The sequence below is a fragment of the Uloborus diversus genome, chromosome 9 (genome assembly GCF_026930045.1).
Source record: "Uloborus diversus isolate 005 chromosome 9, Udiv.v.3.1, whole genome shotgun sequence".
Taxonomy (NCBI): domain Eukaryota; kingdom Metazoa; phylum Arthropoda; class Arachnida; order Araneae; family Uloboridae; genus Uloborus; species Uloborus diversus.
The window spans coordinates 76,158,019-76,171,952 of NC_072739.1; the positions used below are offsets into that span (position 1 = coordinate 76,158,019).

A 13,934-nucleotide genomic window follows, 5' to 3' on the forward strand; every position below is an offset into this window, starting at 1 on the left:
ACTTTTTGGTGGTTTCTTTTGTTACCAAATTTTTGTTCAAAAATTAATTCAATATTTATGTGAGTTAATTTTTGTAGGAAGTCAGACAGTGGGTTTCAAGGGTTGTTTAAATTTTGTGTTTAATGTTAAGGATTGTGATCTAAATACGTTCACTCTGAGGTTTATGGAGTGGTATCTATCTCATTTATCATTCAATTAGCTCGAAATTTTATACTTGACTCATAAAATTTATGCATTACTTGACTCATAAAAAATAAGGAAAAATTAATCTCATGAGAAAATGTAAGTTTCAATCATGTTTGTCAGCAGTTGTAGCAAAAAAAGGGTGATTCGGCCTTGTCAGGAATATGTCCCCATTAAGACCAACTTTCAAAAAACCCCAACAAATCCAATCAAACTTTAAAATATTGAACACTTCTTTATTGTCAGTATAAAAACAGATCAAACCACATTTGATAAACTCAAAAACGTTATCGAAATTCTATATTTACTTCAATGGTAATGAGAAAGATCAATCGTCACATTCGGAGCACTGATAATATGGTATTTTGTTTTTCTTTTTTTGGTCTCTTCTGAGCACAGTTTGTGCACATTTGTGTAGCTGCCTTATTGGCTACAGTATACTTTTCTAGGTTATCAAAATGCTAGGGAGAAATGACGGTACACTACGACAATTTGCTTTTTGAATTCGTCAACTACATAAATTAGGAACTACATACATTTCTAGAACAATTAACAACTTTTTTATATTAGTAAACTTCAATGAACCATTAAGAAACAATGTATTACAAAATTAGTTCAGGCACTTTTGACATGACTCTTTTGTAATTACTGTTGCTATACTTTTGATTGTTGATACCATATTGCTTGTTGATAATGTTATATCATCAATTGAGCTTTTTGATGACTATGAAGTCACAATCTATTGAATTTTTGTTTCACTACATCAAAAATGGGGGATGACCCTGTTTGTCTACATGGCCTTATTTGGTGTACAACTGCATTAGTTCTTGTGTTTTAAACTAATCTTTATCCAAAAGAATAAATTTTGGAAAACGCTTCTCATATTAAAGTAACCCTTTAAAAAGAAAGCAACATCAACACGAGATATCATACACCTTATCTTTTGCACCTTTTGTGAAATTTCTAAATTGAAAAATAAAAATTAGCAGCTTCAAAATTTATTATCTTCAAGCAGTCTGTGATCCCCGAGCCTATAATAATTCAGCAGCAAATGCCTTAAAAATCATCATTGTTGCCAACATACCCATAAGGGGGATTTATGTCCATGAAATAAGACCTTGACTGTTACAAAATGATGAAGTCCCTTTAATATATGACAGGAAATCACTCCTGGCGGCAGCAAAGCGAACCAGCCTCCTTGGAGGACTAAAGCCAGACGGAATAAAGTCGAAAGAGATCCTCTCATATTAAGTTCTTAAGGAATGTGAAGAGATATTTCTCGCTTTATTGCTTCTGAAAAGCTCTCCACTCAGTATTTTTTATTAAAAATATATAGTTCATAGTTCTCTAGCTCACTTTTACTTTTGTATCCGTTTTTAATCAGTAGTGATTTCTTTTAAATTTGTTTTAACAGTGGAGATGTAGAAATCAACTTATACGTATCGTTTGCAGGATTAATTGTTTAATTTTTATTTTTAGCATTAATGTATATGGTGGCAACACTTGTTTTGCTGATAATCGTTCGTTTTCCCAAATTATCAACTCAATCTATTTCATTTAAATAGAAACTTACGTATAACTAATTATTTATGAGAAAAGATATTCAAAGCAAGAAGAATAAACTAAATTAGGCCTATTCAGACGAGGTGACTTATTTTAATCAATTTTCAAAAGGGCGGTTATTTGACTGGATCTGCAATCAGGTTAAAAAGGGAAGGAATCGCCCTGCATTCCTCAAACAACAGTCAACTAGTTAGGCAAGCCAGGTACATGTGCCGCTACCGTTCTCACTACAATGAGTTGAATCAACTTAAAAGACATTTCCAAAAGCTCGCTTTACACACGAGTAAACTACTTGAGTTAACTCAGTTCAGTTTTAATAGCATTGCGAAGCAGCGGCACGAATCAATTCGGATTATTTCAGTGTTGGTGTTGGGAACATAAATTTATATATATATATATATATATATATATATATATATGTCTGTGTGTGTGTGTGTACCATTTTCTTTCCAGATTGTTTTCTTTGAGAAAATTACCTTTTGCTATTTATAAAGATAAATAGCCTGTCTGAAATAGCTACTAATAGTGTAACAATAGGCACTGTAGAAAGAAAACTAAAAGTATCTATAGACAAGGCTCTACTAAGCTTCAATATTCATGTCAAAAAATAGAACATAGTTTTATTAACAATAATTTGATAATTGGTTTACAGAGCTTTGAATAGAAGATGTGAAAAAAATATCATTAATTGTATAAATAAAAAAAAACTTAACTAATACTGAAGAGCCAAAAGTGCGTTTTTTTTTTTTTTTTTTACAAAAGGTTTTTGGGAAAATTGTAAAAGAAAAAATTATTATCATTATAATTATTTGACCGCCAATTATCTTTTTCCAACTAAACGGTAATTGGCCAATTTGTTTCTCGGTGCATCCCTATTAAAAGCTGAAATTAAAAAAAAAGGTCAAGACAGACCTGCTTAAAACATTTTTTTTAATTTCATCTTTGATATGCTGACATGAATTTTTCTCAGTAAAATGTTCATTCTACTGTTTTTAACTAATCTCATTGCATCTAATCATTAAATCTCCATTCCATTCACGTACAAACTCATTTGTTTAATATTAATTTCATTGAACTTTATCAAACTAAACTTTTCATCCAAAATTAATTTTAGAATATTCCAGAATCCCTGATATTCGAGGAAATCTAGTTCCGTTCCATCCCACGCCATCAAAATCCCACTAAACTAATTTTTCTCCTTCCTCCTCCATCGTAACTGCAACCGTCACTCTCGCTTCTAATTTAAATTTGAACCGACGGTCCATCACAACATCGCGTGACGCGTGTGCTGCCCCTGACGAGCTCCCATCAGTGTAACGCTGTGCGCTCATTTGTGTGTGACGTGACGCTCCTCTTTTCTGTGTTTTGCAGTTGGGCCGCTCCAGCAACGGTACGGTCTACATCCAGGATGTTGACGTCAGCACGGCGGGAACGTACAAGTGCGAGATATCGGCTGATGCCCCCTCCTTCCAGACAGTATCGGCCGAGAAAATGCTCACAGTTACAGGTAAGAAACGGAAGAAATGAAAATTGCCCGGCGAACATGGATTTCGTGAGTGTGATTTAATCCCTTGCTAGTGCACATCCAAATGATGTGGCACTTGAATCTTCAGATTCTTATCTTGCAACAAATGAGTTCTCTCGTTTCTTTTGTATTCTTTAAAATTAAACACATGAAATTTTATAATGCTTCCCAACAGAATTTTCTCCCGAAATCGTTAGAAACTCAACACTGCAAGCAATTGAACTTGGGGGAGGAGAAGAGATGAGCAATTGCCCCTCTCTAGAAGAGAATTTCTGGCTCCCATAATATTCCTTCCAAATGTCACCAAAGATAATTTAAAATTGCAGTTTTAGAACTTCAACTTCAAAAACAATTCGGGGGAGAGCAACATAACCGCTTTCTCTGCCCTTGTCTCATCAAAAATAGTTTAAAATGATTTTTTTAAAGGGAGAGTAGGACTATAATTTCATGCAATTTCCAAGGTGCGCACTAAAGAGTGGGGCAACTAAAACCATTATCTTGTTGCACCTGTGCTTGCTCCCTCCCAAACGGGAATCTTGGCTACACCCATGCACTTCAAACTTACGGTTTTGGCTTGGTTGGGATGCTCATTATTTACAAATGATAAATTACGAGCATGCACACATACCTACCTGCATCAAAGGAGAAGAGACATCATGAATTATTGTGGAAAACACTTAAAAATCAAAATACTGCATCGAAATTTTCGAATCGTACAACAATGTAGTGAATAGGGAAACTTTTCCAAAAACGTTTGAAGATTTATAAAAATGGCAACATTGCTGACAAAGAAATGCACTTAATTAAGAACATTTGTTACACATAAATAGTAATTTTAACCCTAAAATCTTTGTACACGTTCACTTTTACAGGGAAGTGGACAATCTTTTTAATAAACCCTTATCTAATATTAACTGTTCTTTTACTTATGAAGCAATGGAATGGAAAGCTTAAATAAATATCATTCTTGGCAATACTTCCATAAATCCCCATTTTATGTACTCTAGAAAATGTATTTACTATTTTAATCAAGTGTCTGAAAACAAACACAACAAAAGCATCTTAGACTACTAGAATTTAAAGTTATATATTTCTTTATTAAGCAAATAGTTTCTATGTTTTTCTTAGAACATGTTCAACGCGTGTTCAATCAAATTATAGTAAAGCTAATGCATGATAATATATATATATATATATATATATATATATATATTATCATGCATTAGCTTTACTATAATTTGATTGAACACGCGTTGAACATGTTCTAAGAAAAACATAGAAACTATTTGCTTAATAAAGAAATATATAACTTTAAATTCTAGTAGTCTAAGATGCTTTTGTTGTGTTTGTTTTCAGACACTTGATTAAAATAGTAAATATATATATATATATATATATATATATATATATATATATATATATATATATATATATATATATATATATATATATATATATATATATATATTAGTTGAAAAACAACATCGGAAAATCATTTGAAGATGCATAAGAATGGTACCATTTCTGTCAAAAAAAGCCCACAATTAACAGCGTTATCTAAATTTTACCATTAATTCTGAAAACTGTTCACCGATACTAAAAAACTGACAAGGCTTTTTTCTAAACTCTTATCTAATACTAACGACTCTGTTACTCATGGAGCTATGGAATGGGATGCTAAATAACCTTTGGCAATACCATTCTACTCACTGCGTCTATAAAGCTTCATTTTAATTCATCTACAGCTAACTTATTCATGATTTTGACCCTCTGCATAAGAACTTTCTCGACACAAAGACAGTGCATCCCCAGTTTTGCCGATATTTCAAATTTCTCCCCCCTTTAGTACATCAAAAGGTATGATTGCAACTGAAAAACGGGGGGGGGGGGGTATTTTGTGTCGGAGGAACTAGGGAGACACCACAAAAACAACTTAATCTACAAGAATGTAAGATATCTTTCTTCTTACTAAATTTTTTTTTAATATAAGTTTTGCTTAGAACCCCTTCAACACATTCAAAATATCGTCTAGCTGATGTATAATAAAGAAATATTAATTAGAAAATAATATCCAAAAAGTGTTTGACGATGTCTGAAAATGGTAATATACCTGACAAAAAAAAGCACAGAATCAACAACGTTTCGTAATTTTACCTCAAAATCATTGTATAGTTTTATTGGATAGTGGACAAGCCTTTTAGTAAACCCCTATCTAATATTAACGACTCTCTTACTTATGGAACTATGGAATGGAATGTTGAATAACCTTTGAAAATATCATTCTACTCAATGCATCCATAAATCTCCATTTTAATTCCTCTGTAGCTAACTTATTCATGATTTTGACCCTCTGTGTGAGAACAAACTCGACACAAAAGCACCTTAGTCTACCAGAATGTAAGATCATAAATATTTATAAGCGACAAAAGCATATTCAACCGCTCTTCTTCTATTTGGCCATTAATTTCAGACTCCAGCAGCACTGGGAGGAAGGCTTCCAATAATAATCTGTCTCCTCAGCACCTAGTCGTGCATCTTTTCTATCATTCGTTAAGGAGATTATGACGAAATGCAATGCTGAAGATTACGCTGTGTTCAGAGGTACCGAAAGATTTGTTGGAGAAACTATTGGTATACTAGTGTAGAAACAATACGAATGTTATGTAATGGAACTCTTTTCCAAGGAAATGTATTGCACGTATCTGTTAATATGTTATTTTTATACTATTAGTCATGTTTATACTACTTTCTTTGTTATTGCAACAACTTCTTTCGTTGCACAAAACCAAGCTTGCATTCTAAAGATATATAATCAATAAATATAAGCAAATTTTAAGCAGATGTATCTACAATTTCCTAAAAACCACGTTTTTAAGAGCAAATATTTATACTTAAGTAGGAAAAGGGGGGCTCTGTTTCCAAAAAAAAAGTTGTACTGAAATTAACTTTCAACTCTGGTTACAGTCAACTGGATTAACTTGACACCACTTCATGTTTTATAGTATATTTAATTTCAAAAAAAGAAAAAAACGAAAGGAAGGAAGTAGGTTTAGAAGATTCAATACTACACTTTGCTGGCAAAGTTCAAACGCCAGTTTTCTACTTTTTACTTTACAAAACAAGTTGGCAACCGTGTATACAGCATATTGTACAGTGTAAAAACTCTTAAGTTTCTTTTTGGGAGTTTAATCTTGAATGCTGATAAGAAATTGTTCAAATTTTTGCCGACAGCAGCGTTAAGGCAGCGGACAAATGACCCGGTATTTACTTTCCGAATACACCTCGTATCTCGTAGATATTGAAAAATATATATCTAATATGTAACTTTTAAAATTTACTGAAAAAAATAGACATTTTAGAAAACGCCTAACTTTTTAGCAAACATTTTCCAAAAAGCAAAGAGTTTTCAGCATTTTAGAAAATGTATGTATGTATTTTCTTAATTGAATTATTTTATCTACTTTTCTATAATTAATTCATTTATTTATTGTTGTTATTATTACTATTAGTTGTGGCTGTTTCAACTCGAAACGTAATACATGATGAAATCGAAAGAAATTTGATACACAGTTATACCCTCTGTAAATTAGTGCTCGTCAATTTTCAAAGACCATAGATCTAAGTTGCGGCGTTATCGAATGTTTTCTTTGTTAAAGACCAGAAAACTTGAATCGCCTTGGAAAAAGTAATGCTTATAATGCATTTAGTTCCAGCATAGAATTACGATACTTTTTTTATTGTTCTCGTTTAGTTGTGTGACGGAAGTATGTACACTAATGAACCATCCCACGGAAAAGCAGATTTTTTTTCTGCACTTGATAGTTCTATAATTCCTTCACGAAAAGTTTACCCTTATCCCCGCCTTGTTTCAGAAGTGTCCATTTTCGTAAAGAGGCGATACGAAGAGGAAAGTTGATGAAAAGAATTATTGGTTTTAAAGTTTGAATACGTCACCTTGGAATGTAAGAAATTAATCAAAGAAGTAAAACACTTCAATTTTGTGCGGTCAAGATAAATGTCTCATTGGACAGGTAGCATCCTGTGTAAGTGGGTGGGTCTTGGCTTAATCTCTTTCTGCAGAACAGAGAACATAAAGCCTCCCGTAATTAATTTGAATTGAAAATTGGCTAGAGTAGGGTTGCAATAAAGAATTCAAGGCTTGTCGTTTTTTAATTTTCGCCAACTGAATGCAGTTATTACTACAACTTAAATATTTAAGGCCTAAATAATCACTGCAAAAGTGTATTAAGAGTACTAGTGATTGCAATACCGGTATTCAAGTACACCGAATGCCGATATTTCGAGCAATTTCGTAATACCAGTATTTGCTGGGGTAAAATATCGGTATTTTCGGTATATTCGGATGAAAATAATAAATAGTTCCAATTGAAGAATTTTCAATTCTTCTTATTAAATATTTACTTATAATTTAAATGCAAATTTCTTTTCCCATGATACAAAACCAAAATCATTCTATTGGTTTAAAAATTTTGCTTCAAAAGCACGAACTAATAGAATTATCATTAAGCAAAAGTAGCGGACAGATTGCAAAATCATACTGTCATTATTAGATGGTGAGATGAATCGTATTTTCGTGCGATTTGGGAAACCGTGTTTTTATTTTTCCGTTTCCCTGTTAATTCACTGTAGAGTCACTAATTAGAGTAATTAGTGACTCTACAGTGATTAATTCACTAATTAGAGTATTTTCAACTGTAGGAAAGTGGAGCACTTAGATGAGTTCCAAGCTTAGAAAATTCAATAAATGCATTATGTTTTTTACCATCATTGAGTTTTTATTACGACATTTGTTCCTTCATTTTATATGTTCACAATACGTTTTCATAAATACGTTATACAATTTTTGTACAAATTTATGAAATGTAGCAATGAAGCAATATGTTTTCAAGCATTTTTTTGATAAATTTTAAATATCGTTATTAATACTGGTATTCCAGTATCGCGTTTTAAAAATACCGAATGCTGGTATTGAATTTTTGGTCCAGTATTGTAATTCCTAACGAGTACATTTTGCTTTTATATCGCCAAAATGTCGCTAAACTCGAAAATATAACACGTGTCCTTTCTTCCCTCTCTACTTATTTTAAGAGATGGACCCGTTTTCTCAAATGATTGACAAGGGTCATTTGTTCGCCCTCGGACTATACATATTTTTTTTTTTTTTTGGCCTAAAAATGCAGATGTATATCCGATGATGATAAACTGTAGAATGATGAAGGCAAACTGATATTTAAAAAATGCATCTTATTCAAAAATTAATAATTTTGAAACCCTAACATAGTGACATTAAATAAATTATTGCGAAATCCTATTACAGCTACATCATGGTGAACATTCATTAATTTGTAAACAACTGAGTGTTGCCAACGGAAGTTTCAACAAATAAATAATGACTGACCTTATAGTTATGTGTTGTTTCTTGGGCAAAACAATTTTTGTTTGTTACATTTTTTAAATATCACCCTTGAAATGAAATATAGAGCTGTAGTGCGGGACGAAATGCTTTCCGTGGGATAGCCCACAATTTGTTCATTTTCGAAACTTAACTAAAATATTATTCAGTATCAAAGCCTGATTTCCAAACTGACTGACACACAGCTGCGTATATCTAAATTATTAAATATAAGAAATCAATAAGTTAGCTAGAGTAGCTCAAAGTGATTTTTTACTTAACTTTTCATCAGACATTTTGGCGAAGTAGCTACCAGCAACTACAACCAGGTAATTTCAAATGCTTGAAGCAAAGATAGATCCTAAGTTCTCCAGAAACCAAGATGCCGGACAGAGTGGTCTATCGTCTTAAGTGGTTCGATTCAAAATAACTCGCTCCATAACTTCCCATTCCTTTGCTGTTTTGAAGACTAAAATGACGACTTTATAAGGCTTGATCCCAGGTTCTCTTACAACCAAAATGTCCGACAAGGAGTTCTATCCTCTAAAGGGGTTCTATTTAGTTTAATTCTCCCTATAACTTCTCTTTCCAATGCTGTTTTGAAGTCTTTATTAGGCTGTATCCCAAGTTTTCTTGGAACCAAAATGTCGGTCACGGTGGACTTTCCTCTGAAGTGATTCGATTTAGAATAACTCATTCTATAACTTCCCATCCCGTTGCTGTTTTGAAGACTTTAATGAAGACTTTATGTATACTTTATTAATCCACCTTTGAACCTTTTGGGAACTAATATCATGGTGGAAATTCTCTGATGACGCCAGGATAGGAAATTAGATTTACGCTACGGTAGTGCTTGTTGATATAAGCAATAGAATGCTTTTCAGCATTTGAAATTCCGAGATTAAAATCGTCACAAGCCTTATCGGCAGAGGATATCCATACCTTCCATTGATTATTGCCCAAATTTCCACGTCCCGTAACGAGTGTGTGTCTTGCATATCGTTAGCTTAAAATTATCGGCTGCTGCAGTAACAGAAAGTTCGAGAAACTTATTCTCTCGTCTGTGTTCTCTGCGATCGAAAGTTACAACGCATGTTTCCCCCTTCCGTATGTTTTGGAAACTTTTCGATTCGAAAGTTTTCTTTGTCATGTTAGTTATCTCAAAATGCATTATGTCTAAGTTAGACAAAAACGCAGTGTTTCGAAACAAGGAGTTAGCATTTTTCTTACGGAATTCAAGGTTTCTTAGGAAGCAGTTTTGAAGTACATTCGAAAAATTAATTTATAAACATGGTTAAGATTCTACTTTTAAAGAAGCACAATAAATGAATAAATTTCATGTTTATAAACTTTTGATCAAGCATGTTCAGGAAGCAGTTAGTTAATGTGGCTTAAAAAATATTTAAAAAGAACCAAAACTTCTCGTAATCTGTTTGACAGTGTTCTCAGCGAGAAAAACCACAATACATGATGATTAATAGGAAAAATAGTAAAAAAATATTTTTAAGTAACGAAAGGTGTGGAGTTCTTAGTTTGAACATTAAAAAAAAAAACTTATTCAAATAATTGTTAATTAAACTAAAATAACTAAATTTAGTTTAATTAGCGACCGTCACATATTAAGATTTTAAATGCAGAAATGTCAAAGACACGTATAACAATTAAACCCCTATTAATAGTCGCCAAGCTCAGCGAAATGAAAATAAAAAATATAAGTATTTGAGAAAAATCTAAATAGAAGACGATATTTTTTATTCCGGTAAATCCAACAACTTATTTTAAAAAATGGCGTAAATATGTCTGTAAGCGGAAAAATTTCACCCATGAACGCATGCTTCGTAAATGTTTTTAAGGGAACATTTTCAGTACCATTAGAAATCTCGTTCACTAAACAATTAAACAAATAGATCCACAAACCTCTTGAAAAATTAGCTGCAAAATTTAGAGTAAAATAATAATAATGGTTAGGTGCATTCAATTGGTGAAGTCCGATTAGGTGAAGTCTATGTAATCCGATTGATGAACCGAATGCTCAGTTGAGCAACGAGGATTTCTTCCATCGAGATTTTGAACTTTATTTTTGCTATTTTAGGATCATTATTTCAAAAGTTTTGGTAGTTGAAATAAAAAGAATTTGATGTTTATCTCAATTTCTTAACTTAAATTATCAAGTTGCTGTAGACCATTCCAGCGAACAAAGTAAACTGTTGCTCTGAAATATTTTGGCTCAATAAATTGTATCGAAAGTTAAAAAGGAAATATTTAAGGAAATTCTGGGAGAAAATTTACTCCTTTCTGTTCCTTTTCTTTTAATATTTCATTAGCTCCAAGCCTAAAACTTTTGTTGCTTAGTTCGATAGTCGTTTTGGAAATTAAGTGTTGCTGCTTCAACTCGTGTTTCATTCAAAACGAGCAGTTTTTTTTTTTTTTTTTTTTAATTTTGTATCGTTCTTTTTTTAACATTTGAAAGAGATCATTGTTCATTTTTATTAAAAAATAAATTAATTAAACATAGAGCTATTATTATAAATGTGAACTATGACACTTCGAAAACGGGAGTAAGTTCGATATATTTTTATATAATATATGGAAATTTACTACACACTGCATTGCATGGATGTCTTTACAAATGAAATAGATACATCATCAAAATTACATAGATATATTCGCCTACTTATGGCAGTGCGCAGCAACTTGTAGCATAAACTACTAATTCGAGAAAGATGCACAATTTTTTTTTTCAGTTTCAAATTGAACGATTTAAAACCACTGAAGGCGACATCTGGTGAACTGTAAAATAGGAAAACGAATTAAAGTTTCTATACAAAGTGTCTGCATGCAAAATGCTCTAACATAATACTTATTTTTCATCTAGCTCATCTTTCCGTGAATGAAATATAGTTTGCGTTTTGAAATTTTGGTTTTCCTGAGTCATGTTACAGTACAATTGTGTTTATAAATTTTACATTTGGGTTTCGTAAGTTACACTGTAATAACTATGAATTCTATCCTTTACAGTGCTAAACGACAGTGCAAGACTTCCCGACCCAGGCCTCCTAGCGGCCGGTTTCACATTAATTTTCCTCTGCCACTTCGCCGTGTGGTGATGAATGTCAAGAGAAGGTATCCTCAATCGAACTTACAACAAATTGGAGAGTGGGACTGAGCCAAACTGTAGAGAAGATTACCAATGGCAGGCGTAGAGACTCCAAGTGGCCTTGTTGATAGTCTGATAGTGATGATGGACACTGATGATTCAAATCATATCAATGACTTACAACGCTCATCACTGCGTCGGACCTCCTAACCAGATGCAGGACGAAGTAACTTGCTTTCCAGGATGGAGAGTTCCGTGTCACGTTTGGGACTAATTTGTTGACTGTTTACAATAACTATACCTTTGACCATGAAGTTTTTTTCTACCATTCTGAACCAGTGTAGTATGTGGATGAAGATAAAAATTTCCAAAATATGTTACATTTAGTGCTTGGAAGTTTTTGTCAATCGGATTGTTATCCACAAGTTGTGACGCAGAAACCAGCCGTGATTTATTTTTGAACCAGAGGCGCTCCGAACCTAAATTTTTGGGTTAACGGAAATTCTCAATTTGCCGAATGAAACTCCAAATTTCGACACATGATGACAATTTTTCCGAATGGAGCTCCAAATTTCACCGAATGATGAAAATTTTGCCGAATCATCAGACAACATTTGCCGAATAAGGAAATTGTTGGTAGGTCACAGTGACCTCTTTTCGGGGCGCCCCTGTTTGGGATTGCTGGAACACATGTGTTCCATCCGTAAAAATTGGACGACTACATGTAGCGTTTCTGGAAGCTTTATTTGAATTTAATTATATCTTTGTAAGCAAAGATAAAACATGCTGAAATGAGTTGGTTTTACGACTCGGATAGTTGTGTCCTGTCGAAAGTCAAAGGGTCAATGTAAAGAAATTCACAAAATCATTTTAATAAAACTAGTTGTTGCATACTTTTATACAACGCTTTGTTTACAGGAATGGCTTATCATTCTCCTTACTTTAAAAAAAGGGTAGTCGCCGCAATGCCCTGTCAGGACTTCAGGATTTGAATAGTTATCCGTGTTATTTTTTACTTTGAAGTTGGCTTATGGGGCTGTCCACAAATAATATCACGCTTTGTGAGGGAAGAGGATTCTTGAAATTATGACAGTTTGTGACAAGAGGGGGAAAGGGGTAGCAATAAATGTGACACCACATTTTTTTAGCAATATGCTTATGATAAACAGCGCGACTTGTGACAAGGGGGGCGGGTTGTAAAGTGAAGTGTGACACTTTCTGGCAAAAAGAGGGACTCGTGGTTGCTGAAAAAGTGTGACATCATTTACGAACATCCTCCATAATGAAAATTCTTTTTTGAGGTAATTAGCCCGGTCAATTTAGACATAAAAATAGTGATCAAATAACAAAAATTCCGGGAAAGCTAAATTTTTGTAGAGACCTTGGGTTTAGCATTACAAATAAAATGCCAAAAGTCCCCGCCGATCTCATGTGCGCTAAAAAAGTTATTCGGGGTCAAAGGTCAAAATTTTAGGTTTTTTGGATTTTTCTCAGAAACGGTAAGTTTTATCGAAAAGTACCTCAGACCAAAGTTGAAGATCTCAAAATTCTCTATAAAAATGGTCCTTATGATTTTTATCTCCAAGACCAAACCATTTCCCAGATATTGCATAAACAACCCCCCCCCCCCTTTAAATGTTTTTTGAGCTCTCAAACAGTAACCACATTTCATACAATAAAACATAGTTTGGCTGGCGAGTCGCATTATTATCTTGACTCCTGCCAATGTTTGGCCTTAGTGATACATTGTAGTTAAGATTTCTAGATTCTAAAATCCATCTCTCTTGGTTAGACAGCAAACTGTGGTTGACGCTTCTTCATCGAATTTTGCGCATCGTCTCACTGCTTTAGTATAACTTGAGGTATTGGAAATCATATAATTCAATAGTTACGCAATCAAGCACCATTTCCTTTAAAGTTTTATCTGATATTCCTTTTTTAAGAAGATGATCCGAGTTTTCCCACTTCTGCTTGTCGAAGAACTCAAGTTAAAATCTGGAATTGTAAATTTTCGCTGTACAATCGAATTCTTCAAACTTGTCATCGTATTATGTTTGGATCATCAGCTCTTGTTCTGCAAACTGGTTACTTAGAGAATCTAAAAAATATAACACTAGGTATTGCGGATGACCATCAGAGAACTTGTTTCGGGA

The 13,934-nt window shown here is 33.2% G+C and overlaps 1 protein-coding gene across 1 annotated transcript in view; it reads left to right on the forward strand.

Annotated features, from left to right (window-relative positions):
* The window catches only part of LOC129230325 (uncharacterized), a 184,310-nt gene that overhangs the window by 22,092 nt on the left and 148,284 nt on the right, over window positions 1–13,934 (forward strand). The window contains exon 3 of the mRNA XM_054864723.1: window positions 3,118–3,253. Coding sequence (XP_054720698.1) covers window positions 3,118–3,253 — 136 coding nt within the window. The remainder of the gene's footprint in view (window positions 1–3,117; window positions 3,254–13,934) is intronic.